This window comes from Solanum pennellii, chromosome 12, assembly GCF_001406875.1.
Source record: "Solanum pennellii chromosome 12, SPENNV200".
NCBI lineage: Eukaryota > Viridiplantae > Streptophyta > Magnoliopsida > Solanales > Solanaceae > Solanum > Solanum pennellii.
The window spans coordinates 1,635,280-1,662,867 of NC_028648.1; the positions used below are offsets into that span (position 1 = coordinate 1,635,280).

Genomic DNA, 27,588 nt, shown 5'->3' on the forward strand with positions numbered 1-27,588 from the left:
CTCAGGTAGCAAGAGGGCCAACAAACACAGCTCATCCAATAAGAGTAAGCCATATTATGCAATTAAAATTTGCTTACTATGCTCCATACAATGATGGCAATTGGTAAGAGTCTCACCCATTGGTCACAAATACAATTAAAAATAAGAGCACCTGCCCTATAATTGTCCCCCCAACCCCAACCCCACTTGCATGTGATGTACTCCTATGGTTTTGTCCTCAATTCTTTGGTATTTACTTGGATGTGCAATTAGATTGGATTTTTATCGACTAAGGTTTACGTATATTTTATCTTTTTTTAAAAAGTAAGTATAGTGTTATTGTTAAATATTAGCGTAAAGTATGTAGATGTTAAAATATGATAAGATAGGATATGATGTAATTTCTAATTATTGAAGTGAGTGAGATCTGAGAATATGAAATTAGATAAGAGAGGGTGTAAAAGATTTCGTATTACGACAGAAGGGTAGCAGATAGTTATATCATTATTATTCTTGTTTTTATTTCTTTTTTTTAAAATCATGATTTGTTATTGTTTGTTGATAATAAATCCACCCTATAGTATGTTTGTTTATGACATTTTGATTAATACATGATTTTATTTTTATTTTGGCTATTTTTTTTATGTTGTTTTTTTGTTTTGATTTTCTCCTGATTGTCTTTTTCTTTATGCCGATATTTATTATACTTGAGTTGAAGATCTTTCGAAAGTAGTCTTTATACCTTCATAGGATAGCGATAAGATAAGGTGCTATGCTCTTTCATGAACTTGTTTTTTATTAAAAAAATTTTATTTTAACACTCAATTATCCAATTTTTCAAAGTATTTTGAAACGTAAATCGCTCTCATCAAAGACAAATCTACTTTTTAAGATTTCAAACTTCAAATTTTATAATATTATTTTTTTAAAAAAAAAAGCACGTACTATCACAATCATTTTTTTTGCCACTTTACAAGTCCATACACCTCATGCTCACCACATTAATGTCTGTTGAAGAAGCAATCTTTTGTTGTCCATCTCATCTACACTGTTTTCCATTGCCTCTTCTCACGTGAACAACGCGTGACACTATCTCATTAGTAATAATCTCTCTTAGTTAGAGATTTATGCGATATACTTTAACGTCAACTTTTCACGTGACATATTTAATATCACAAGATTAAAATATATTTTGGCATATTTGACATAAGTTCACGTAAACAATCAACTAAGCTATTAAGATTTTTCGATAAAATTAAGCTCGTACACATTCGAGCAAACGACTACTAAATATTTGGACAAAAAGGTCTCTTTCTCTCTCTCTCTCTCTTTTGAATAAATTGAGGGTAGGAGTACAAGTATGGGAAGATGATAACGAAGTGGACAATAGAAGAGAACTTTCACCAATAAAATTGAACGTCATATCGTCAATCAATCAACTGAGCTACTAAGATGTTCTGACAAAATCGAGAACCTAATACCGATGGAATGGGAGATCACGTGGTCCCAATAGTTGGGCCTAGTGGCACGTGGATGGGCCCAAATAGAAGATCCGGCACATTTGAAACAAAAGGCAAATAGGGGCCCAAAAGATGGACAAAAGGCATCTCTATTTTTTATCTGTTTTAGGGTATGGGCTGGCCCAATCAGATGCTCATGCGCCACGTGACATAGTCTTAATTGGAAAGGCCACGTGTCATGATCCAATGGCCTCTACTAGATGACTAGTGGATTTGCAATAACAATTGTGGGACCCACTCGTTTACGCGATGGAGTTGCTCGGTTAGTAAACAATTATCACGAAGACATCGAAAGAGCAAAAAAGTGAAAACTTTGAAATTTTGAGCGGATTATTGAGGCTATTATTAGAAGGACCAAAATCAAATTTGTGAGGATAGAGATATTGTTAGTATATTGATTTAAATTAAGCGAATTAAATAAAGTATGCAGAGTAAATATATAAACAAAGGGAATAACAAGTACTATCAATATTAAAGAATAAGATAGTAGGAGAATAATATTACTGTAACTGAAAGAGTAACTAGACATATTCGATTACATACGAAAGTTCTATCTTAATCCTCAACTTCCAGATCTTCTTATTTAAGGGCATAATAAACTGCTAGTTTGTCGTGTTCTGTCGAATCACTTCATCGTAATATTTTTCGGGCATGCCTCTACCTTTCTTATTACTTATTAAACGTCTCACGCCTCTTTATGGGGTATTGCTCGAACGATTTTAGTAGCACGTTTTTCATGACCTTATCCACAATGACCATTATTCCTATCTTGTCTCGGATAATTTTATTTCTATTTTTAACTTTTTTTATATATCCATATTTTTATATCCTCTGCTCTCATTTTTTTGACGCGTGAAACGCGTGAATTTTATAAGTTTGAAATTGCCTCATAGAATAAAATAAAAGTGGCAAGAATATACGCTTAAAAAGTTGTGGTTAGGGGACAAAAGTAGAGAAAAATAACAAAAAGGTACATAATACGTGTCGCATAATGATTGGAACGAGATTATAAAAATCATTGTTGGCTCGAAATGGAAACCATGTGTTTAGGCTTTACGTAATAAAACCGTTTACTTAAGTTAAAATAATGTTTTAATTAGTGATTAATGGATGATCCACGAACACTTGGACAATTTTTAACTAAGATTAATCTCCTAATCATAATTAATCACATTTGCTCCACTCTCCACTTTCCACCAGGTTACCTCTTTTGATAATTAAATTATAAATTATACCTACTCACTTACTTTAGCTTTTTTTAACCTAATATTTTATTCAAAACTAACTATATGTGACAATGCACTTCTTAATTAAGGTATATGTGTTGTCCCAATGATCTTGCTTCAATCGCGAGCTGTCAGGTTATCAACAACTTTTGACCTATTTATAAGAATATCAGATATTTTAATAAAACAGAAAGATAAGAAAAATCTTATTAATTAATGACATGAGAAATGAATACACAATACGAATAATAAATTAGAAGAATCTAATTCGAGATTACTTGAACAAAGGTTTATCCCAAATAACAAATCTGATGTGTGTTGACCTAATAATTCATGCAACTTTCCTTATTAGTGAATTTGATTTTTCTTTACTGCTCTTTTAAATTGGGCCAAATGAAAATGATTTAAGGCCCAATAGTCATTTTAAAAGGAAAAAAAGCATTATTTGCATTCTTGGGGGCTACTTCCAAGGCCCATATTTTACATTAGGCTATGATAAAAGCCTCCCAAGGCCCAAAACAAGAACGTAATTAGGGTTTGTTCGGTACAAAGGAAAATATTTTCTTAAAAAAATAACGCAATTATTCACCTATGTCAGCATAAAATATTATCCTATAAGCATTTATATATAACCCTAACATATGCTATGAGAGGTGGGGGTGAGGGTAGGGGTCTAGGGATGGGAGCTATATGGGGTATGTCGAAGGTTGGAGATACTAAAATCAATCTGAAATATCACTTGTAAAACTTATTTTCTCTAAATCTATTAGAGAAATTGTTTTTCCGTATTTATTCTATTTTTATTGAACACCTTTTAACTCACTCTTTGTCAAACTCAATTCGATTACTTACTTATGTCAGCACAAAATATTATCCCAAAATCAGTTATATATAATCCAAACATATACTACGAGAGGCCAGGTTGAGGGTAAGGGTCTAAGGATGGGAGCTACCTGGTAGGTGGCGAAGATGGGGTATGTCGGAGGCTGGAGATAATATAATCAATCTGCAATGTCATTTGTAGAACTTATTTTCTCTACTTCTATTTGAGAAATTGTTTTTCCCATTTTTGTTCTATTTTTATTCAAACATCCTTTTACGTACTCTCTGTCAAAAACTCAATTCAATTAATTCAGGTTCGAGCTGGATTGGTCAACTAACGAGAAAGCTATTTGACTCTAAATATCCAAACACACAATTTCTAATTTAAGAGTGGATCAACTTCATCTTTTTTCATCAAATCCTTAAATTATCTTTCTTCTCGATAAAATTCACCAAATAGCTACTTTTCAAATTTTATAACTGAAAATAGTCATGATCATAGAACTTAAATTTTGCGATAAAAACTTTGAAATTTCTTAGACAATATTAATTTTTCAATTACGAGATAAAGAAACAAGTGGCAAACCCATGGTATTACTAACTTTCTTCCCTCGTTAAACCAAAAGACGATAACAACATATTAAATATAATTTCAGTAATCAAAATTAAGGAAAGATGATACGTACCCAAACCTTATCTCTATATTGTAAAGATAAATAAACCATTTTCAATAAATTCTCCACTCACAAAGGGATCGTTCGGATGAGAACTAGTTATTCCAAGATTAATAATTCTAGGGTTAGTTATTCTACAATAACTTATCCCACCATGTATATGAAATAACTTATTCTGTCACTGTGATATAATAAGATAATTAGTTATTTCAACTTGACGACCAAACAAAATACAGAAACTTTAATTTATCACTATTTATTTTTATCTTTCATACCAAACGAATAACATTTGAGACATATGCAAATATACAATTAAAAGATCTTAGGGAAGCACTCTAATTTGCAAATATAGACACTATATATTTATTTAATACATATAACTATAAAAAGCCCTATCTACAAAACATACAAAACAGACCCCTACTATTAAAAGGCCTCATAGCCCATGTGCTTTTTTCTGCCATTTTTCATCATTTCAAAGCCCCAATAAAATGCCTAACCAATTAATGCAAATCTTTAAAAAATAACCAAACTTGTCATATTCTTCCATTTGTATTCCATTTTCTGTTTGAATATAACCTGCATTCAATTACTCAATAAGGAATGTTAATGGAATGTTAACAGAAAGAAAAAAAAAAACCTATAAATACAGACTACAAAATCTATATTCCAAATGTGTCCATTGGTCCTATATCTATGTATATAATGTTACATTGCTTTCAACTGGTCAGTAAAAAAGGCTATACAGTTAAAAGTTTGCAGGCTATAAGTCTGAACTTGTTTTTTCTTTTATCTAGCTATTTTTTACATCATATTTTTCTTATAATCGTGCTTCAAAAATATATTTTTTTTAAGTCGAAGATATATCAAAAACAGTCTCTCTCTCTATAAATAGATAGTAACGAAGTCTAAGTACATTTTATCCTTTGAAAACTTCATTTGTATTATGATATGATGTAGTTGTTTGCAGGGGCGGATCCAGATAGAGTCCGTCGGATGCTCGAGCACCCATTAATCTCGTCTTAAAATATATATATAGAGAGGGAAATTAAGAGGTATTTGTATAAAAATAACAAAAAGCACCTATTTTTATTGATTTTAGTTTCTTGCGATCCTACTTCAATTTTCTTTTAAGCTGAAGTTCTATCGAAAACAATCTCTCTACGTTGATCATAAACTAGAAGTAATATTATGTATAATTTATTATTTTCAGATTTCACTTATTATATTATACTGAGTATATTATTATTATTATTATCGGTAAGTCTATTACTTTATTATTTTTTTTTGAGTTAATGATTTTGGTATCATTCTCTCTGATGCTGTTAAAAAGTATTTGATGACAGTATTTCTAATTCCATTGTGTCTTCTTTTTCATTTGTATTTTTAATAGAAAAAAATATATGACCACTACTATACCTATTGCAAAAGTAACACCTTTTTAATTAATTTCTTGAAGCAGACTTTTCAGTTTCTTATTATAAAGTGGTCAAAAATGACATGTCATTTTCTAATCTTTGTGGTAGTGGAAACTGGGAAAAATTTGTATTTTCAGAACTTTCAAATTATTTGGCTTATCTGTTTTATCAAAAAAAAGAAAGTTTATGTTATAAATCCAATTTGAAATAATTATTTTTCTATGACAAAACTACACTATTTTATTAAATTAAAGATTTAAATATAATTTCGAATTTCAAAAGTTTTTTTTTTTTAAAAAAACAAACTATCAAATACCATTCAATTATTGTTCTAATGCATACTTAGTATAAGCTAGTAACCAAACAAATTAATAATATAGGTTGTAGTGCACTGGTGCGGAGTGTGATTTGAATTTAGTTAGAACTTCAACTTGGGCTTGGGGAGTGTCAACCCTGATGGTCCTGCAGAGCGTGGTTCGAATTTAGTTTAGAGCTTCAAGAGCGCCACCCTCGATGGGTCGTTCAGTGTGCAATCTAAATTTAGTCAGATCCGATCGAGAAACAAAAAGAAAAATAACAAACTAGTTAAATGATATAAATTTAATTATGTCATTTTAAATTTGGAGTTGCAAAGTACATTATAGAATTATTGTATATCTTTGCCCCCTTTTTTTTCTACACATTGGAAACAAATGGAATATATGTAGTACAAGTCAATCTCAATTTTTGTTCTAAAATTGCAAACTAGTTTTTTTAATTATTTATTTAGATTTGTCTAAATCATGCATTATAAGATTTATTTTTTCTAGTAATTCTTTCGATATGAATTTTTTTCATTATTAAAAACTCAACCCTATCCACCTCTAATAAAAAATAAAAAAATCTCGAATTATTTCACCACGACTTATATTTAGATTTACCTTATGCATAGAGTAATGTGTTATGTCACTTTTTTTTATACCAAACAATAAACATATACTAAAATGTACCAATATATAAAAAAAATAAAAAGACTAAAGTTTATACAATGTAAGAAATATTGTTCTCATGTTTCATTAAATAAGGAATATGTCCCTTAAATTTTATCAAATGTTACCAAACCAATCATGTGGGGAACAATTTTTTGATTCATTTTTATTTCTTACCGACAAACTTTTTATTTTTTATTTTTTATTTTTTTTGGGTTCATAGGCCATAATTTATTATATTTTTTTTTAAAAAAAAATCATTGATTATCAAAGGAATTCAATTTTTGAATAAAGTGTTGGTTAATCATTATTCATTCCTTATTAATTAATATAAGAAAAATGCATAAGTACCCCATTAATCTATGTCCGAAATCACAGAGACATACTTATACTATATTAAGGTCATATTACCCTCTGAACTTATTTTAAAAGTAATTTTCTATCCCTTTTCGGTCTACGTGATACTAGTTTGAAAAAAAAAATCAATCAGCGTTGGGCCCACAAGATAGTGCCACGTAGGTCGAAAAAGGATAGAAAATCATTGATAAAATAAGTTCAGGAGTAAGAGCCTGTTTGGCTCAGCTTAAAAGCTGGTCAAACTGACTTAAAAGCTGATTTTTGACTTATTTAGCTGTTTGGCAATACTCAAAATAGCTTATTTTAAGTTTAAAAAAAACTTATTTTAAGCCAAAAGTTAAAAACTGGGGTAGGGGTGCTTTTTTTTTTTAGCTTATAAGCTGTTTTAAGTTGACCACATTTTTATCTTTTTGCCCTTAATATTTTTATACAATCTCCAAATTACAACATATTCCTAACATCTCTTTCTTCCATTTTTCCCTTTTCACGTTTGGCATAGCAACTTCAGCAATTTTATCCAAACACATAACTGCTTATTTTAAAAATAAGTTTCAGCACTTTCAAAAGTACTTTTTTAAAGCTGCTTTTATTAAGCTCATCCAAACGGGCCCTAATAGGACCTTAGTATAGTATAAATGTGTTTTTAAGATTTCGAGCATAGATTAAGGGGTACTTATGCATTATCTCATTAATAAATAGATGAATAGTACTAATTAATAAATGCATTAAATTATTTGATTTGAATGCTCATTAAACTTTCAATTAGTTGTAGGGCAAAATCAAGTCAAAATCAATGCACACAAAACGCTCCATGAATAATTGAATTATTTGAAAAGAATCGACTCAGGGTTGAGCATCGATTACGAATTCAATAAAATTTAATAATTTTAATTTAATTTTTATAATTATTATAATTAAATAATAAATTATTTATTTCAGAATTTAAATTTTGTTATTATTTTTTAAAGAAAAAGATTTTGAATTGACAAATTTTAAATTAATTCCGTCTATGAAATTTTCTTTTTTTTTCTTTTAAAAAATCATCCTTATTATTTTTTATTGACAGGCTAAATAGCGAAATTATAATTCTCGGTTGGATAAAATTCGATAACTCTAGCAAAGAATCTGATTCAAATTAGATTTATTTAGTAAATATAAACAACTTATTTGAAATCTATTAATCTACTCTTTTTTTTCATTTTCGAACCATTAAATTCAAAACTCATCCTTTTTTTTTTTCTTTTGTTTTCATTTTGAATTTTGTGTCAAAAGCAAGTTTAATAAGTCAAAATATTTGAAAAATAATTACAAAAAATGAGACAAATGCAATATTTTACATCAATCTCCATCATCAATCAAATATTTTATAAAGTAAAAACACCTTTTAGAATCATCCATGAAAATTTATTTTTGTCATTTTTTGCCTTTTATTGTCAGTCTATTTTTTATTTTTTATTTGATCATCAAATTTATCTGAAATTATCTTATTAATTATTAATCTTTAACTCGTTTATGAAAGAGTTTTAACTTTCATAAACTAAAACTAAAAGACAATCGAATTTAACATTATTAATCCAATATTATTTCACAACTCACAAGTAAGATCTAGAAAAAATAATAATGTTTACATAGTTACACATATTTTTTAAAAGAAAAAAAAATACTATTTCTAATAATAACATGTAATTATACGTACTAAATAAGATTACATTCTTTAGATTATCTTTTTGAAAGGATTGTAAGTGCCAAACCTTTTATTATTAGATAAATATATTTTTTCTGTCGCTAATTATTCGTTTATATTTTTTTTTATTATTTGTCTATTTTGACAGATTTAAAAAAAGATAATTTTTTAAATCAATTACACCCTCAATTAATTATTTAAAAATTTGTTGAAAATATTAAAATTTTAATTCATTTACTTCATAATAAGTAGGGATAAAATGATAAATTCACATATCAATTATTAATTTTTAATAGGTGTGCCAATTTAAAAATACGCAAATAATTAGAAACAGGAGGAATGGTAAATTACTTCTAGCTAAGTGATCATCTCTACACAATATTCTTTTCAGAATTCGAATAATTTAAATTTAGAACATTTCGCCTTAAAGAAAGTAAAACACTTCATATCAAATATAATTCCATACGCATAACTCAAACTCAAAATATTACGCTAACTACTCATTCATTCTTAATAAAACACAACAACAAAGTTTCATAACAAAACAAATTAATAATACATTATCTTATTTCCTAAGACAAACTAGAAAACAAAGCTTCACAAATCTCAGTAAAAACATCAATAATTACCTCATGATGATATTGTGAATTTAATTTTAAAAAACATTTTAATAAATTTTCAAGTTCTTTTGCACCAAATATTTGATTTTCCATAATCATTTCCAACATTGAATTTCTAAAATCACCATAAGGGTCTTTTGATTTCTTCACCACCGCAAGACTACCCTTTACGCCACCTCTCGCCGCCCTCCGCCGCCGCGGTTTTCGCCGGAGAGAATATTCCGATGAATCAGAATTTGTAAATGACCTTGATGAGAAAAGGGTATTATTGTCATCTTCATCACATTCACTTTCTTCATCACTACTAAAAATACCTTTATAATGAAAATTAGCAAATTCTTCATCAAAATTAGTAAATCTTTTTATTTTTGAATTTGTCATTTTCTTGAATTTTTTCTTCTTATTTTTCTTCTTGGAATTCTTTTCATAATATTTAGAGTTGCAATTCTCTTGAGAATACTCATCATGAGGAAAAATTGGTGATGCTGGAGGGCATTTTTGTCCATTTGTATCCACTATAAAAAAAAAGACGATTTTAGTCAGGATGTTATTCAACACTGCTTCGTAAAAAAACAAACAAAAAAAATACACATACTATATATATCAATTTATTTTAATATGTTATAACATGTTGATTATCATTATCATTTTAGTCAGCGCATAAAATTTAAATTTTTTTCGTACATGTACGTGTAAGTATAGTATGCTAGAAAATGATGCATATATATATATGATTTATATTACTCGAATTCTCTAAAAATACATAGTCTTTGATTAGTTAAAAGTATATTCAATAATTTTAAAAAAGATTTTTGCCGTAACACATCATGCAAAAGTAAATAATGAATTCGAGACAAGAAATATAGTATAGCCTAGAAAACAACATATAATATCGAAACCAAAACTCACTTACAAGTCGTATTGTGACAATAGACCGATACTGCTGCTTGTAAAAAATTTCTGCGTACACCACTGATCGGAAGTGGATTTTGAGGGCATTTGTGTCTAAACATGGAAGGAAATGGAGTTGGTTTTGGAGAGAAAAGATCAACTAATTGATAATGTTGATGATTTTGAGTTTGAAAAACTGATTTTTTATTATTATCAATATCATCAGAAATATTCTTGGATTTACAAGAACCAAATGATGATTTAAACAAACTAGAAATTTTCATTTTAAATCTATTTTCCATTTGAAAAGACAAAAAGAAAAAGAAGATGAAGAAGAGGAGAGAATTTTTTTTATTTTTTTTGAAATTGAAGAGAGAATTATTATACAATTATTAGGGTATGAGTGGGAGACTTATATATATATAATATAAAGTATAATTGATCATGAAGAGAACAATTTTTAAAAAAATGTGTAATTTTTTTTTATTTTTTTTTAAAAAAGGTCAGATAGTGCAACTTTTTGCTGTTTTTTTGTCCTTTTTATTGTCCCTTTTTAACACACAAAATTCAATCTCATCTAATTTAGTCCACCTTAACTTTTTTCCCTGAAATATGAAAAAAGTTCATGTATATAGGTCTTAATCAATAGACTTTTCAATAAATTAATTAATTGAGATCATTAATAAAATAATAAAGACATATTTGTTCAACTTCCTATATTTTAGGGACACATTTAGTCATTTCTTGCTTATCGTGATAATAATATTCTCAGTATATTTTTTACGAGTAGAATTTAAGAGAAGAGTGTATATATTACGCATTTCGTATGGAGTTGAGAGGTAGATTCTGATGGATCCTCGATTCAATATTTTTTTGTTTTTGAGAAAATGATTCGAACTCAATGCATGGGTAAACTATGATGAAACATTTCTTGTTTATTATAATAACAACATATCGAGTATACTTTTACAAGTAAGGTTCAGGAAAGGGGATTGTGTACGCATATCCTACCTTTACCTTTGTGATATAAAGAAATTTCGATTGAAAAATTATTATTTCAGAATTTGAAATAAGTGTACGAGTAAAAAACTATGATGAAGTGTTTCTTGATTAGTAATTGCCTAATTGAGTTAATTAGGAGTTTTAATTAAATTAATTACACATTTGGACCAACTATTAAACGATAAAGACATACATGAGCTAAATTATGGACAAAGACTCCAATTTCAAGTACTTTAAAGATATGTTTTATCTTTTCCTATATAATAATTCGTGAAGAACTGAAGATAGAAAAATAATTTTTGATAAACTTTCGACACACAGTAAAATAATTATAAGGAATTCGAAAGTTTGAATATAGCAACAACATGTCTTATCACTAAAAAGTTTGATTAATTAAAAGCACCAAACATGCTATATATAATTATAATACTACTAGAAGTCTAGAAATAGAATGTAGGGGACCAATTATGGAGAAAAAATTCAAATTAAATGAGATGTTAGTAGTACTTGTTGATATTTTGAATTCAAACTACAAAGGATATTTCTAATAATACTTTTTTGAAAAATTAAAATTCAAATAAATAAAATAATAAATTAATTTATGATCCAACTAATTAACGTTCCAAACAGAAACAATAAAGTAGTAATTAATATAGTAATTAAAAAAAAAGATAATATATAGTCAATGAAAACATTCTGCTGAAAAACAGGATCCAACTCACTTAATATGAATAAATAAAATAAAATTTGTTATTTTTTTTGTAAAATAATCATGGTTATGGAGATTTACAATGCTCGAAGTGTTGAATTCTTTTTTTTTTTAATGTAAAAAGAAGTATATTCAACATATAAAATTTATGAATTTTGAATTTTAGGGTAGAATATCAATTAGGTTTGAAATAATATATAAAATTAGGATATGATTGCAAATTCCAAATTCTCCAACAACAAAAAAAAATGATTAATTTGGGATTTCAAAAAATAAATAAATTTTACAAAAGGAGATTATTCGTACCAGCGATGTGTATTTAAAAGTTTGTTATATTTATTTATAAAAGAAATATGAAAATATGTGATTTATAAATGTGACGCCTTAGGATATTCTGATATCTTGTTTTACGAATTATATTTTGTTCATTTGATAAGATTGTATAAAAATTGAGGAAAATCTAAATTGCATATTCAAACAAAACTTTTAACTTCGTATCATGATTTCATACTATACGTCGGAACAAACCCTAAGTATAAAACATTAAAACAACAAAAGATTGAATTATTTTTGTTCTAAAAAAACATTTTACCCAAATATTTGAGACCTATCCCAAAGACTCAAAATGACTACTATTTGTCAATAAATATCCAATGGAATTGCAAAAGAAGCAATACAACTACTCCACTTAATCACTTTCCCAAGTAACAAAAACCATAATAATATCTCCAAAAATATGAAATTTCCAAAGTCTTTGATATTAGAATTTTACTAAACTCCAAACAAGAAACTCCTTGAGTACACTTTCCCATCATGAGAAATAAAAGAGTGTATTGAACAAGTTATTATTACTCTTATTTTTAATATTATTATATCAGATTCGATACGAAAGTTACATGTGTTTATAGAGCATTTATCTATAAATTCTCTAAGGGTCAATGGGTGCAAAAAACATAAACTCATTATATATAATCATCAAAATGATAATCTAGTAAACTAAAAAGTGTTTAAATGTTGTAGTCGTCCTTAGTTTTTTCTTTCCACAATTAGATCACTCGTGAATTTTATAATTTTAAAAATAAAACTGATTACCTGCTATAACAAATAAATATGTGAATTTTATAATTTTAAAATAAAACTGATTATCTGTTATAACAAATAAAGATGACTTGATGGTATAAACACTTCCTTATACTAACAACATATATAAGTTAAACATAATTAAAATTAATAATTAAGGAAAATCTTGAGATAATTGATAAAGTTATTGTTAATATAATTAAGAAATCGAAGATTTGAGCCATGAAAATAACTTCTAACAAAAATACAATATTATATTATTGCGTACAATAGACTCGTATGATCGAATCCTTTTAAATCTTTTTGAAATGTGAGATTCAAAGATGGGAAGACAAAGGTAAAATTGTCACTTTTTTCATGTTCTTATATGTTAATAACAGTAAATTAAATTGCCCTATATTTGGAATATTTGTCATTATATTTATGTCCTGTTGCTCAGCAGTTTACTGCCTTAGCAAGGAACTATTTACCTTGGAGAGTACTGCATTAACCTCAATCTTTTTAACCTCTCTAGGGTAAAAACTTACCTGCCATATTCATTTAAGGTTCGACTAAATTAGTATTCACGTATTCCAATGCTTATTTTTGAATGTATCGCTCTCAACAAAAATATTTCTATTTTTATAAGGAGTTGAACTCGAAATTTCTGATTAAGGGTAGACTAAAATGTGATATATCTTATTACTCTTTAGGGTAAAAACTTATCCGCCGTATTTGTCTTAAGGTTCAATATATTATTATTCACACATTTCAATGCTAATTGTTAAAGGCGTCGCTCTCAACAAAAATATTTCTATTCCTACAAAAATTTAAACTCGAGATTTCTGATTAAGGATAGATTAAAACGTGATATGTCTTATTACCCCTCGTCCCCTACTTTTATAGGATAGAAAGATTTTTTCCGAGAAACACTCCGCGTAAATATAAAATATTTGACACATGATAGCAAAATAACAATATAACGTGACAGCAAATCAGCAAGATACTATCAGTATATATACAAAAAAAAAAAATTAAATTAAAATTTAATATATAGTTTCTCCCTTTCTCTTCTACTAGATCTCTCAACCTTTTCTTGGTTGGTGTATACATCAGAGTCTGACTAAATTCAAATTCGTATTCGAGAAATTTCAGAAGTAAAGTATTCTCTAATAAAGACGACTTTATACATAGAGGGACTCAAAGTTGTCACGTCTAATTAAGGATGAATAAGTACTTATCAGTTACCACCCCACCACGATCTTTGTCGGTAGATCTCTCAAACTTTCAAAAGCATCTTGACATCATAGAAGCTTCCAAAAAACAAACAAACAAATTCATGCACTTGTTATCTTGAGTAATAGAAGAAGTAATACAAAAGCTAGAAGACATTTTTTTCATAAAATAAGTGATGGGTTCAGCTTTTTAAAGTTGAATTCAGCTCAATATGACAAGAAAAATACAATATATATGGCCTTTGACATTGGTTCTTGATTTTTTTTTTCCTTTGATTTGATGCTTTTGTATGTCACCTACCAAAATGGGCTCTGAAAATTTTGAAGTAAAAAGGCTTTTCTATTTGTCTTACCATTAGTCAATACATTATTCAATTTTCAATTTATACGTGATAATATTTGATTCGACATTTTCAGATTAAATTCGTATATCTATACACTTTATATGTAGATTTGCAAGATTTTCAACTAGACTAACATGAAAATTTATTTGTATTTTTTGGGAATTTTTTTTATCAAGCTAAGTTTCACGTGTTTTATCACCACGATCGATCATTTATCATGATCAAGGGGTGAATTTTTTTAGAATAAGTGTGTGTAATCTATATGGACAAACATTTAAAAAGAATTGTGTATATTTTAAACCCTTTAAGGTTTATTTTAGAGCAAACTATTTTATAAAACCTTCCTAGCTAATTGTTTGTACAAGTAATATGATATTTTTCCTATATTTTGAGATTGTGCTTAATTATCTTTCTTTGGTTTGATTATTTTGTAACAATTAATTCATTAATTTCTAACCACCAGTAAGAACACATTATTTTATTTGATTCTTTTTGAAAAAATAAGAAAAAATAAAAGGAATTGATTGTGTATATTTGGTTCCCCCAAAAAATAATAAAATTTATTTGGTATTATTAAATCAATATAATTTATCCTCTGAAAAAATAATAATAATGTTTGCTAATTCTCCTTAACCACCCGACCAAAAACCTAGTATAATTTGTCATTTGGCTGAAAAATTTATTCAATTGTTGATTAGTACTAATTATGTCGTTTGGTACACATAACTAAGTACTAATGTAATTTCGGAGAGGGTGACGTGTACGTAATTTTATTCGTATCTTATGAAAGCAAAGAGGTTATTTTTTTTTTATAAATATTCGACTTAATTAAAATATATCAAAATTAGAAAGAAAAATGAAATACTATATATAACGAAGAAGTCAGGTTGAAAATAGTGAAAAAAAGAATAATAATATAATAAACAATAAGATAACTGAAATTAAAATAAATCGATAATAATAAAATCAAATAATAAAATATTAGGAGATAGAGTAACAATAACAATAATAATAATGAGAAGGAAAATTAAACGGCGCTCAACTACGGACCATGTCTATGCGAAGCTTCAGTGTATCATGTCCCGTTTAAACACCTCTCTTCTTTTCAGCAAATCGACTTCTACCACTTCTTAAACCCATCATAAACAATCTCTCGCGCCCCTTTACTAAGACATTTATGAATATCTTCTTTACATATACAAAATTATTTCAGTCTCGCCTCCGTCATCTTGATCTAAGTATATTTTTTAAAAAAATTGAAACCGAAGTAAACAGGCTCAACATGAACACAGCATAAGTAACTTTATATTTCAGAACTCATAAAAATATTATTACGTCAGTGTCTTTTTTTTTCTTTTTCCTATAAATTATTATCAAACACTTAAAAATCTTATTTATTAGATATGATTTTTATTTATTTTTACCTATCAATACAATTTGAATATGTACTTGAGCATTGCTGGAGGACAACAATTTGTGAGTTGACATATATATTGGACAAACTTTAGGACAACAATTTGAATGTGTGCATTTGTTTTTTTGTACACTATTATGTGAAGTACTTGTCATAGTGAAATATGTCTCTCAATTTTCTTAAATTTATGATGAATTTTTTGTACTAGTGACACTGAGAAATTCTACATAAAAAGTAAATTGTACTCTTTAATACATCAAAATTAAATTGTACTAGTAACATTATAAATATATACTCTATTTTATTTTTTTTACTTAGTACTCGGTATCCGCTTTGATGGTCAACTAATTTGGTTTTGCGTTGAAAAGTCTCAGTTTGAAGGATAAATTGCTCCATGTCAAAGTTGAGTTAAACGTCGAAAAGTCTTATTTGAAGGATAAATGGCTCGGCGATTAAGACTCACTACGAAGGATAAAATCCTTCATATTAAAGCCAAAATTTACATCGAAAAGTCTTATTTGAAGGATAAATCACTCCATATCAAAGGCGACTCCATATCGAGGGATCGAGGATGGAGACATATTACCTACCTATGGCAAAAAAAGCAATGTTGCCTGAGAGATCCGAAATCCTTCATATTAAAGCCAAATTTTACATCGAAAAGTCGTATTTGAAGGATAAATCGCTTCATATCAAAGGTGACTCCATATCGAGGGTTCAATGATGGAGAAATATTACCTACCTATGGCAAAAAAAGCAACGTCGCCTGAGAGATTCGAACTCTCGCGGGGAAACCCCATGTACTTAGCAGGCACACGCCTTAACCACTCGGCCAAAGCGACAAGTTGTTTAACGTTTAAGTAAAACTATATACCACTGTTGACTAATTTTTCCATTTTTTAAAAATCGGAAAAGGGCCTAAAATACCCTCAAAGTATTGAAAATGGTACAAAATTACCCTTCATCCACCTATTGGCTCCAAAATGCCCTTTTCATCCACCTATTGGCTCCAAAATACCCTTGTCATCCACCTTTGGGTTCAAAATTGACCATTTTTTAATTGTTTTAAAATTAAACTCTTTAAATATTTTTTAAAATACGTGGCGCTCAACTATTTGTTATAATTTAACTTATTAGTGTAATTTATAAATCAATCCACTACCCACCCATTACTAATTAAATCCCTCTAAATTAATGAACCCGTGACATTATTAATGCAAGCTACTGCCAATTGAGTGTTTTTAAAAAATATAGAAGTAAATTATCATACATTCAAGTGGCTACATAAAAATCACCGATAAACTCAAAAGTCTGACTATGTTCATTTTAATTATTCTTACGTCTCAATTATGTAATGTTACTTCATAGGTAACTTTTTTTCAAAATAATATATTAAAGGTTTTAAAATAAATCATAAATATTTATAAAATTATATTTAAAAAAAGTGCATGAATTAATTCGGGATGCATTATTTCTTTACCTTTAATCATAAATTTCTAATTTAATTTTGAAAGAAAGTGTCCTCCTAAATAAGCGGCTCAACCTAAATTTAATTGGGGCTTCGATTCGGACTCGAATAATTTTGAATGTCATTTTCAGTAATCTATAATTTCATCGTGTTTTAGTAGTGTTTATGACGATTTTGATATTATAATTGAATTATTAATTGAGTGAGGTTTTGTTAGTAATGAGTGGATAGTGGATTGGTTTATAAATTATATTAATAAATTAAAATTATAATTAATAGTTGAACGCCCAGTATTTAAAAAATATTTAAAGAGTTTAATTTTAAAACAATTAAAAAATGGTCAATTTTGAACCCAAAGTTGGATGACAAGGGTATTTTGGAGCCAATATGTGGATGAAAAGGGCATTTTGGAGCCAATAGGTGGATGAAGGGTAATTTTGTACCATTTTCAATACTTTTAGGGTATTTTAGGCCCTTGTCCGTTTAAAAATAAAAAAATTTCTTGGAGGCTAGTGAGAAGTCATATAGATATTTTACGAACACTTTTTTATTGGGTAAACCGAATTGATAACGATCAAAAACCAATAAAAATATCTTATTGATGTAGCATATTTAAAAATTGATAAACCGAATCGATAACGACCAAAAACCGATAAAAATATCTTATTGATTTGTTATTGAGTTAGCATATTTAAAAATCGATATACCAAATCGATAACGACCAAAAACCAATAATAGTATCTTATTGATTTGTTATTGAGTTGGCATATTTAAAAACCGATAATACATAAAATCGAAACGAACCGATCGATGCACAACCTACGTATCAACATAAAATTATTTACTGTTTAATACTACACGTGTATTAAATTTACTCTCTTTTTTTCCGCTGCTATTTTTTCTTCTTGATTACCAATTTTCAGCATTTTTTTGGTTGTCCTCAGCTGCAACTTCTAACTCTCTTATCTTCTCATGTTGAATTGTGCAATTTCCATAATTCGATTTCCTATTGTGAGCTTTCATCTTTGTAAATTTGTTCTTAAATAGCATTAAGAAATGACCCTTTAAATTCAAATTTTTAATTCTGAAATTGATTTCCACATTAAAGTGATGAATGACTTTCCATATCATAACTTTTTCAAATTCTTTCATTATGAGATTTATGATTACGATAAAAAACAATATCAAAGTACTCACTTATCAAGAAAATGATAATTTAATTATTAAAGGGCTTAAAGAACTTCAGATTCTACCATTATGTAATTAAAATATTTATATTCAATCAAATTTTAATTTAGCAGAGGGGCAAAATGATAATTCAACTTTTCACTTTAGAGCATGATGATTAACTATAGAATCCATGAATATGTACATAAGGCTTCATTGACCTAATTGTTTCAATAAACTTGATTACATTAATTCTACATATGAACATATTGAGAAATGTCTGATGCAACTTGGGAAATCCAATTAGCTGTAGTACCAAAGAAGAGTTCCCAAAACCAAAGATCCAATGCAAGAACAGAAGAGAAAATTAGCAGAGCTAAAGTCTGATATCGATTTAGAGGCCAACCTGAGACTTCTGCCATTTGTTTCAACAAAGGAAGTGAATTGGTTGTCAGGTTGCGGTTCGTGATGGACCAGGCAGTTATCCACTGTACTTCAGAAGGGACAAGGTCAAACTCTTCTCGTAGCCTTCGTCCCAAATCTGGCATGTGACCGCCACCATAAAGGATAGCTATCTTATTATGACCCTCGTTGATAGCTCTTTGAAGTGCTTCTAATGCAGCTTTGTTTCTCTCGCCGATGATAACAGATTCCGCCTCTACATCAGCTGTGACCTGTGTGAATCTACATGAATAATGGGAAGACGTAACTACCTTTGTAAATGAAGAGAGGGAGTACCCAGCATGAAGAAAAGAAGCATTGATATTAAATGTAGACAAGAAACAATAAATAATTGTAAGCATCACAGACAATAAATAAAAATTAGCCTTGAGCAAAGGCGATTATCTGGAAAGTTATCCTTTACGTCGATGCAAAAACCTACAGACAGTAGGATCTGAGTTTGCATTCATGAATTACATGTGATATGGAGGGAGGAGGGTGTCCGTTATAGAGTCCCATTGCATCTCCTTTTTGCATTTTTTCATGGAGGTGTGCTTTCTTTATGTCATTCTTATTCTCATCGGGTAAAGACGAGAGAAAAGTAAAAATATTCCAGACAGCTGCAACTCAAAACTCACATTTTGAGCCCAAAATAAACTTACTCGGATGTTAGTCGCTTTGCCAGGAAGACCTTCATTGCAGCACCAAAATCAAGTCTAGATAAGGCTTCTAGTTCAGGATATTCAGATGGTTGGCTTTTCACATCTGTACAAACACCTCCAATGATAAGAAGTCCAACAAGAGGCATCGGCAGCACCCGAGAAGCCCATAGAAGTTTGGATCTCCAAGGGTCAAGATCATCTGGGATTGTAGGTTGCACAAGTGCTTTTGTTGATCTAAGTGTCATATCTCTGGCAAATGTGAACAAGCTCTCGCCTCTTTCAGTCTGAAAGGATTATACATAACATGGTGAGATCATCCGATTGTATGGACAGAGAATTAATCTATACTTGCACTAGAGAAAACTGACAAAAGAAGATAAAAATGGCACGTTAAAACTAGAAGTGTTGGTCTGACATACAAAATTACAAATAGTAATATTCATGCACGCACCATACGTAAATACGTATAAATCAACTTTCAATCCGTACCATAGAAATACACATAAATCAAGTGTCATGTGCTCAAATGGACATGAAATGAACCAAGTGAAGTGAGAGGGAGGCTACAAGTGTATGAACATCCTGAATAATCAGCAATTCATTTAACAAGTAATGGACTTGGCAGCAAAGTTATCACAGAGTACCTGGAGTAACTTGAAGGTCTCAAAATCAAGATCGGCATGGTACCAATTCTCACCCTCGTAATCGAGACAATCTAGTTGGAAATCAAGCGTGAGAAATCTTGCCATCTGCCGTTGGATGAAGCCTATAATATTAAATCCCTTTGATCTTGAACTTTTTAGTTTCTTTCTAGAAATAGAACTTTTTCTACTGTCTAAACTTTCTCTGCTGGCTACCATCTCATAGAGAATGCAATCATATGGTTCAAGTTCCTTTTGCAGGGCGGTGAAGTACCTGCAAATACAATATCAATCCAAGTTCAACTGTTCTGTCAGACAAGATCAGAAAAGAATGATACAGACATAGCAGGTTAGAAAGATGTTTCCCATTGACCATACTTGACATCAGTTCCCATTGACGATACTTGACATCAGGATACACATCAAGATATCAGATAAAACATTATGGAACATAAATTGAATAACCATGATAACAAGACAGAATCAAGATAGAAGCTATGGTAGATAAGCAATCAGACTCTATACAAAAACTGATTCATAAAGGTATGGGATAATTATTTAATAATCGGAACAATGATTACTTCTATCAAATCCTTCTGACGGACAGACAGGTTATAGATTAGTACCCCAAAGTTGTGATGTACTGTTATCTTTTGATATGGTTAAGCAACCGACCTTGGGTGTGAAAACAGTGGTAGGATACAAAGAAGTTTCATACAACCATGGGTTTACACCAGGGATTTGCATAAAGTATGTATTAGTATGCCCTAACTACAGAATACATTCAGTGTGTAAGCTTGTGCAGACAATATGTACCAATGGAAATACAATTACCACATTGACATGGATACTATACATTACCATTTGAGAGTCGCAACAAAAAGGTGCAACTTTATCCAATCAATTACTTTTCACTCATGCAAATTGAATTATACAGCCCTATAAACTAGCTGTTTATCGTATACATTTCTAATTCCTCACATATGTCTTTGTGTCAACCTTTACAAAAAGTTTGCTATTTTGTTTGGCGTTTCACATAAATGATAAAACATAGATGCAACCATGTTCAAGGGCAAACCATTACAAGAAAAGATCATCTTAACGTCTTCAACTAATTGATGATGAATTCATAATCAATCAATCTACATCTCCATAATCAAGCTAAAAACAGAAATAATCTCACTTCCTATCAACATAACATGAAGCTCCATAACCTTTTTCTGGATTCTGAAAGATTGAACTTACTCTTTATCAGCAATGTGTATTGTCGACACCAAATCAACCTACACAGTCAAAATTTCGCAATCACAATCAAACTTCAGAATTTGAATTCACAAAATGTAGCCAAATATTGAATCATTTCTCTAATAAGGCTCGAATCTAAGTTCGTACGTTTACATAGACAGCTCCTCAAACTTGTTAGGATATTCCATTTTAACACTCAACTAGGCCTTGTTCCTATTAAACACCTCACTACTAGTAAAGTGTTCCAATGTAGATACTTCCAATTCAAATTTTAAAAAAACTTCCACGCGAGTTTCTGTTCGTCTATTAACCACATAAAATACGTTATCTCCTATAGACGAATGTATGTGTTACGAGAAATGACATGTTTTATACGGTTAACTTAACTAGTAGACTAATGAGAGCACACAAATAAAGGAATTCTAAATTTGAGCCTAAATTGTCTAATTGGAAACACTCTTAGTTCAAGTGTTCAAATGGAGTATGCTTAGTATAATACACACTAACTATGAAAATTCCGGCGGGTTCAGCGAGAGAAATTTGAACCTGGAGAAAAGGTTGAAGAAGAGACCAAGGGAACTTCTTCCGGTAAGTAACGACGGCGGTTTGCAATTCAGCTGTGCTAACGCTATCATCAGAGGTGGTTCCTTTTCTGAACCTCATAAAATCAGCAATCGAATTATTCTGCAGGAATTGCTCCGGTGAGTCATTGTTGTTATTATCTATCAATACCTGCCTCGAGAAGACGTTGAGCTTCGGAAAACGAGGAATTCGCCGGAAGGAAAACGACGGGGAAGGTGAATCGGAGTTGAAATTCGAAGGAATTGAAGATGGAGACGTTGAAGAGAGTAGAGAGAGAGCGCGATGAACCATAGCTCTTCTCTTTTAGAGAGAGAAAGAGAGAAGAGGATATGGTGAAGACTGAAGAGCAATGGAGTGATGAAAAAATTGTTAAAAGAGTGAGAAAAAATCTGTTATTCTTCGTGGTGGCTATTTAGCACGCAAAGTGGTAGCTTATTTAATTTTTTATCGAAAAAATCGCGGTAAGAAATTACATAATTTTAAGATAAAATTACAATCTAATCCTTTAAAAATGTCTCAAAACGAATATAATAATATGAGCATTGATATATTAATCTAACGCACGAGATACATTAATTCGATGCGCAAGATATACTAATCTGATGCACGAGTTTATACACGACACACTTATCTGATGGGCGAGATACATTAATTTAATGTGCGAGTTTATACACGACACACTTATCTGATTTGCGAGATACATTAATTTAATGCGCGAGATACACTAATCTGATGCACGAGATACACTAATCTGATGCACGAGGTACATTTTATACATGATACATTAATTTGATGCGCGAGATACATTAACTTGATGCGCAAGATACGATAATATGATGCGCGAAAATGAGGAATTTTAAAAATTTATAAAATTTATATCGAATAATGATAATAAGTAAACTAAAAGGTGGTATTTGCGAAACTAATCCTTGAAAAAATATATAGATAGTGAAAATTTATATAGTCAATGTCAACTTGCTTACAATTAATGCATTAGTAAAGTGTTCTCTCGCTAAGAACTTATAGGATCCTAAAAGAACAATTCTCCCTCTGTGATAATAATATTTGGAGAATCAACATCCAGTAGTTCGAAGAGTGGTTTACACGAAGACCCTTATTTCTACCTTGTGAAGGTAAAAAAACTGTTTCCGATAGAGCGTCAGAGAATCAATATAACAATAAAATTGACAAAATGGAGTACTAGAAGGAACCCCAAAAACTACACAACTTCTTAAATATTACAAAGATAACAATTTTTCTGTAGCAGTTCAATACAACAATTTTCATCCAACCTATAACAAACAACATGAAGAATATCCTAAGTATAAGAAATAATTTAAATAGATATGTAAAATAGCAAGAATGAATGCAATGAACTAACTAATACAAAGGTTGCAATATGTGAAAAAATAAAAGAGAAATTCATGAGGAAATAATCCATGGAGAACAGACAGACCTGCAAGCCTGCGATAATCTACCTCTAGCTAATATCCGTTCCAAGGTCGGATATATGAGAATCTCTATAACCTTCTTCCCAAAGTATAACATATAACTTCTGTGGCAACTCGTTGTTCCACACTCCATTTGGCTCGGAGAGAAGTCAGGAGGACTAAGCTACTCCTGTTTGTGATAACAATTGAAGACCAGCTTTTAAATCCTCTGGAGTAATCGTTAGTAGTTCGTCTGAGTCTATACAGTCAAAACTGAGTCTCAGGTCCAAATTCTCTCTTGCGTTAACTAGCAATGGATCGACCAGACCTCCATTCATCTCCTTGCGCTGTTTTTCAGTGGTTTCTTCCTTGATAAGCGCTGCAACAGCATCAACGCTGCATGAAGGATGCAACTTGAATCCGTAGAGCAAACTACAATCAGCTTGATTGGTCATTTTAAGATGAAGAATTGAGGCAAGGTCTTCAGAGCTAAAGTTGTCAAAATGGAAAAACTTTGTTACTCTTCTACAGAAACCTTCGTTAGAAGTGATAACACGCTTCATTGGTTCACTGTAACCTGCAAAAATTACTACAATTTTCCCGCTGTCCATAACAGACATTATCTCTTCTAGTGCTTCCAAACCATAGTCCTTGTCATCCGACTTCTGCATAGGTATTAATCGATAGGCTTCATCAACAAAAAGAATCCCCCCTTCAGCTTCTTGGATCTACATATTTGCCCAAGACTTGGTGAGCTAAAAGATAAAATATTTATGGGAAATGTGCAAGAATTTCGAGAGTCACAGAAAACTTACCTTTCTCCTTGTCTTTGGCCCTGTATGACCAACAAATTCACCAACCAGATCGGTTCTCTGCACCTCTGTCACCTTGTTGGTGGGAAGGATCCCCACCATATGAAGCAATTTTCCAAGAATTCGAGCAACCATAGTTTTTCCTGTAATGGTACCATCACAAAATCTTATAAATCGACCTAGAAGATATTCATCAAACACACAAGTTTGCAAGGCATACACCAAAAAGTAAAAGGTGTAACACATCCTACATTCAACAGTATCCCTGACGTAACCAGGAGCTACAAGGTATGCTCTTTATTTCTGTAAGCTTTTCACCTCATCTTTTTGCTTCTCGTTAAAACTATGCAAGTATTTTACAGAGAGCAGACAAGGAAGGAATTCCATTAGTAATTGGCCCCCACCCTTTCAATAAATAGACCAGGTGAAACATTGTACGATGCCGTATTGGAAACACATAGTCAAAATTCTATTGATTGATGATACAACATATCACTAAAGATGCTTTCTTCATAAATTGTAATGTAGACTTGATTACCTGTACCAGGGTTACCAAGGAAAGCCATATGGGGTGGTCTTCTTGCACCGACTTTAAGCCCCAGGGCCTTACGCCTCTCATCCAAGAGCATCCCCTTTGCCCATTTGCGGAGTTGCAGTTTAAGTTCATCTAGCCCCACTATTTTAGATAATTCGCTTTCTAATTCATCCATTTTAGCTTTGGTCTGGCTACATGCTTCAATGGCTTTACGTTTTCTTTGTTCATCAAGATACTGGTGGAGAAGTTCGCGCAACTTTTCATTTCCAGGGCCTTGAGAGAGATGATGTATAGGAGTCTTTCCCTCCTGCACTTCATATATTTCATAATTAGCAAAGACTAGTAAAGGAACAGGATGTTTTTAATAAATGGAATCTATCGTACATCATCTTCAGCACTACAATCTGCGTTATACTCCAACAATGTCTTTACTGTTGAATAGTCTTCGGCTCGTAATGAGTGCCAAACAGCAAGGTGCAGCGGAGTCATCCCATTCTGCAAAAAGCCACATGAAAATGAAAATTAGAACAAAGCGAGAAGCACGTGTTCATGGTCCAATCACAACTGAAGCAGTAAACATACACACATTGGCTCTGGCTTCGACAAGAGCACCATGAGCAAGAAGCATCTTTGCTGTTTCATTACAACCATTCTTGGCTGCCATGTGCAATGGTGTCTCTCCATACTGCAATGCACAGAATATTAACCCCAGAAACAAGAAAGCAAGAAGTTACAAGAGTGACCAAGTCCAGTCAGCTCCAAAAGAAAATGCAACTGTAATTGGTAGATTCCTTCACGTACCATGTTCTTGGCTTCCAGCTCCACTTTCTCTGGGCCCGGCCAACTGAGCAAAAACTTGAGTATTTCGACATTGTTGTAACCAGCAGCAACATGAAGAGGCGTCTGCACCATCTGCATCCAGAAAAGTAGCAAACAATATAAAGAAAATACTTTTCACAATCAATCATCTAGTCTAGCTTCCACAAGACTATGACCAGATAAACATGATCAGTAGCCAACTGTTTCAAACTTCTACCAAACTACCAGTACCCTGTTTCATTCCCTCCCCTCTAGGAACTTCCAAAGGACACATAAAAGCAAGAAAGATCAAAGAAATCATAACCCCAGCGACTATTTATACTAGCTCAAATTTAGCTCCATATCTAAGTAAAACATCAACATCTTGAAACAATAAAGGGCAGGACATAACTCCAAATAAGAAGATATATATCAGCATTTGACCATGATATTTCCATACCTGCAGTCACAAACATCACCAGCATAGTACAATTAACACTATTAAATTGGCAACCAGATAACCATTCAGCTAAGCTCCATTCCACCCATTTACCAAATCAACTGTGTTATTATGTATAAAATGCCACGTTTTGATTTCAACAAAACATACAAGCAAAAAGAAAAGCTTTTTTAAATCCAATAACCAATATAGATGTTTAACACGGGCAAACTGATTTTGTCTATGACTGTGCTTATGAGGATGATAAGGATATCTTATGCATCTTCCTCTTTTCTTATAGCCAATAAAGTGGAAGATGCATAAGGATATTCTCATTGTTCAAATGCTTTTAAGCTTATTTTAGTATCTAACCTCTATTTATTCATTGTTGTCACTATTAATCTTGCCCCAAATGGTCCAAGGTTTCGAGCTCCCAGTTGCATGCATAAAGCATAACTAGAGGATTTCAAGAACATACTCTTGATATTCAACTGGAATTTCCTCAAACGACACGGTATTCATAATTGCACTATCCTATAATTAAGGGGTTCTTTAATACACAATTCCCTTGTACAAATTGGCTTTTTTTAAGACACATTTCTTTATCCTAACATCATTTTCAGGCCATCTTCCGCACCTCGATGTTAGTTAGAGGCAGATTCAGGATTTAAAGTTTATGGGTTCCTATACGCGACCCAAAATTAACATACGATTTAATAACCAGATTCAAAATCAAATCTTTATAAACATTTCATGATCTTTTAACACATAAACAGGGTATGTGCAAAAGCTACTTCATTCACTCTGTCCACCAAAGCTCAAACAGATAAAAAAAGAACCCATCTTTATGATCCAATGCATAAAAACAACCCCTTTTATGAAAAATGCTAAAGCCAACAAAGATTTGCATACATATAACCAAAATATTAGAACTAATACATAAAGCCAAAGAGAGCAAGATAGAGATCTTACAACAGGGTTACGTTCATTAAGAAGAAAAGGGTTGTCATTTAGCAACTTTTTAAAGGCAACAACATCCCCAGATTGTGCTAACCCATGAATAGTTATGGGTCTGGAAGATCTTGAACGTTGATCCCTTGTCCTCTGCATTTCTTCTTCCAATCTTTGTTTCCCCTCTCTGTATCAACAACAGAACAGAGATTGAAGGGAAAAAGGGTAAACACAAGAATTTTTTCTCTCAGAGGAATTTTGTCAAACAAGTCATAGGTGAGTCATTTGGTACACAAAAACTAGGCCAAATCTAGCAGCTGTGGCCACTAATTTCTTTAGTAAATTCTAATTGGGTGGCTGTCATAGCTGGATACCAATAGCAATAAGTTCTTTCCTTATTTTGACTCGACGGAGTTTAAGAAAATAAAAAAAAATCGAACATAAAATTTTTATGGTCTTAAATATTTTGATTATAATATACATTAAATATTTTTT

General features: G+C 30.7%; 3 protein-coding genes and 1 non-coding gene across 6 annotated transcripts; all 4 read right to left on the reverse strand.

Annotated features, from left to right (window-relative positions):
- Window positions 1-9,135: 9,135 nt before the first annotated feature.
- LOC107006655 (transcription repressor OFP8) lies at window positions 9,136-10,532 on the reverse strand. The gene is made up of 2 exons (XM_015205171.2): window positions 10,182-10,532; window positions 9,136-9,783 (listed from the first exon to the last, which is right to left on the reverse strand). Exons 1-2 carry the CDS (start codon window positions 10,459-10,461, stop codon window positions 9,221-9,223), a joined length of 843 nt encoding a protein of 280 aa, XP_015060657.1. The 5' UTR covers window positions 10,462-10,532; the 3' UTR covers window positions 9,136-9,220.
- A 6,150-nt stretch (window positions 10,533-16,682) lies between these two features.
- Window positions 16,683-16,764, reverse strand: TRNAS-GCU. Its single transcript has one exon. It is a non-coding gene; the product is annotated as a tRNA-Ser (tRNA).
- A 1,937-nt stretch (window positions 16,765-18,701) lies between these two features.
- LOC107007456 lies at window positions 18,702-22,511 on the reverse strand. Its single transcript, XM_015206083.2, has 5 exons — window positions 22,093-22,511; window positions 21,547-21,584; window positions 20,305-20,575; window positions 19,661-19,944; window positions 18,702-19,241 (listed from the first exon to the last, which is right to left on the reverse strand). The coding sequence occupies exons 1-5, from the start codon at window positions 22,417-22,419 to the stop codon at window positions 18,812-18,814; spliced, it is 1,350 nt and encodes a 449-aa protein (XP_015061569.1). The 5' UTR covers window positions 22,420-22,511; the 3' UTR covers window positions 18,702-18,811.
- Window positions 22,512-23,335: 824 nt separating this feature from the next.
- On the reverse strand, window positions 23,336-27,428 carry LOC107007503 (protein CfxQ homolog). Of its 3 annotated transcripts, XM_027913676.1 has the most exons (8): window positions 27,115-27,427; window positions 26,116-26,163; window positions 25,707-25,817; window positions 25,492-25,590; window positions 25,290-25,400; window positions 24,909-25,212; window positions 24,374-24,513; window positions 23,336-24,286 (listed from the first exon to the last, which is right to left on the reverse strand). In XM_027913676.1, exons 1-8 carry the CDS (start codon window positions 27,250-27,252, stop codon window positions 23,738-23,740), a joined length of 1,500 nt encoding a protein of 499 aa, XP_027769477.1. In that variant the 5' UTR covers window positions 27,253-27,427; the 3' UTR covers window positions 23,336-23,737. The 3 variants fall into 3 exon arrangements, with proteins under 3 accessions (XP_027769477.1, XP_015061635.1, XP_015061634.1); XM_015206149.2 differs by lacking the exon at window positions 26,116-26,163 and having other exon boundaries at window positions 25,488-25,590; window positions 27,115-27,428; XM_015206148.2 differs by lacking the exon at window positions 26,116-26,163 and having other exon boundaries at window positions 27,115-27,426.
- Between the last annotated feature and the right edge of the window lie 160 nt (window positions 27,429-27,588).

Bases quoted from the DNA above. Each gene is read 5' to 3' on its own strand.
- LOC107006655 (XM_015205171.2), bottom strand. From the start codon at position 10,461: ATGGAAAATAGATTTAAAATGAAAATTTCTAGTTTGTTTAAATCATCA. The intron at 9,784-10,181 runs GTAAGTGAGTTT...TTTTTTTTATAG, and splicing joins CTATTGTCACAATACGACTT to TGGATACAAATGGACAAAAA.
- LOC107007456 (XM_015206083.2), bottom strand. From the start codon at position 22,419: ATGGTTCATCGCGCTCTCTCTCTACTCTCTTCAACGTCTCCATCTTCA. The intron at 21,585-22,092 runs GTTCAAATTTCT...TTGACTGTGTAG, and splicing joins TTCTTCAACCTTTTCTCCAG to GTTGATTTGGTGTCGACAAT. The intron at 19,242-19,660 runs GTAAGTTTATTT...TTATTCATGTAG, and splicing joins GCAAAGCGACTAACATCCGA to ATTCACACAGGTCACAGCTG.
- LOC107007503 (XM_027913676.1), bottom strand. From the start codon at position 27,252: ATGCAGAGGACAAGGGATCAACGTTCAAGATCTTCCAGACCCATAACT. The intron at 25,213-25,289 runs GTACGATAGATT...TATGAAGTGCAG, and splicing joins ATTGTAGTGCTGAAGATGAT to GAGGGAAAGACTCCTATACA. The intron at 24,287-24,373 runs GTAAGTTTTCTG...GCAAATATGTAG, and splicing joins GGCCAAAGACAAGGAGAAAG to ATCCAAGAAGCTGAAGGGGG.